This window comes from Penaeus monodon, chromosome 21 (assembly GCF_015228065.2).
Source record: "Penaeus monodon isolate SGIC_2016 chromosome 21, NSTDA_Pmon_1, whole genome shotgun sequence".
Classification (NCBI taxonomy): Eukaryota; Metazoa; Arthropoda; class Malacostraca; order Decapoda; family Penaeidae; genus Penaeus; species Penaeus monodon.
Genome location: NC_051406.1, coordinates 22,839,976 through 22,840,491, shown reverse-complemented (window position 1 = coordinate 22,840,491; position 516 = coordinate 22,839,976). Strand labels below are relative to the sequence as shown.

Here is a 516-nt window from a genome sequence, read left to right as displayed (position 1 = left end):
AAATCTCAGAAAATGACCCAACGAACGATCCTGTTATAGATTCTAACAACGTGTTGTTATATGAATGAGAACATTTCCTTTGATAGTTTGAATGGCATGGATTTTCCTCTCTCTCTCTCATTGAATAACCTGTTTGTTTTCGATTTCCTAAGTTATCAAATAGCCGGTAAACAAACCATTCACAAATAGAAAGAAGGCACACAACAGTATTAATTACAGCAAAATTTCACATATTGACCCCCACTTCATTACTGTGTAGTTTCTTTCATTCAGAATCTTAGTACTTTCTTTCATTATCCCCCTTGATTCAAGAAGTACAATCTGATATCCGTCCTCCATGATCCCTGACCCAGATCGCTCACTAAACGGAGTACCTCGGTTCCTTCCAGAGGGGCAGCCTCTTCGCCCCAGTCACTTGTAGCGCCAGCGGGGGGGTCCGGGGGCGCGGCGAAACACGCTGTGGAATGGTGAAGATTTACTTTGCGATCTAATACTAAAAGAGAAAATCTAGAACGC

At 42.1% G+C, this 516-nt stretch overlaps 1 protein-coding gene across 1 annotated transcript in view; it reads right to left on the bottom strand.

Moving 5' to 3' along the window:
- The window catches only part of LOC119586612, a 51,882-nt gene that overhangs the window by 6,076 nt on the left and 45,290 nt on the right, over nucleotides 1-516 (bottom strand). Inside the window, exon 23 of the mRNA XM_037935361.1 lies at nucleotides 375-457. Coding sequence (XP_037791289.1) covers nucleotides 375-457 — 83 coding nt within the window. The remainder of the gene's footprint in view (nucleotides 1-374; nucleotides 458-516) is intronic.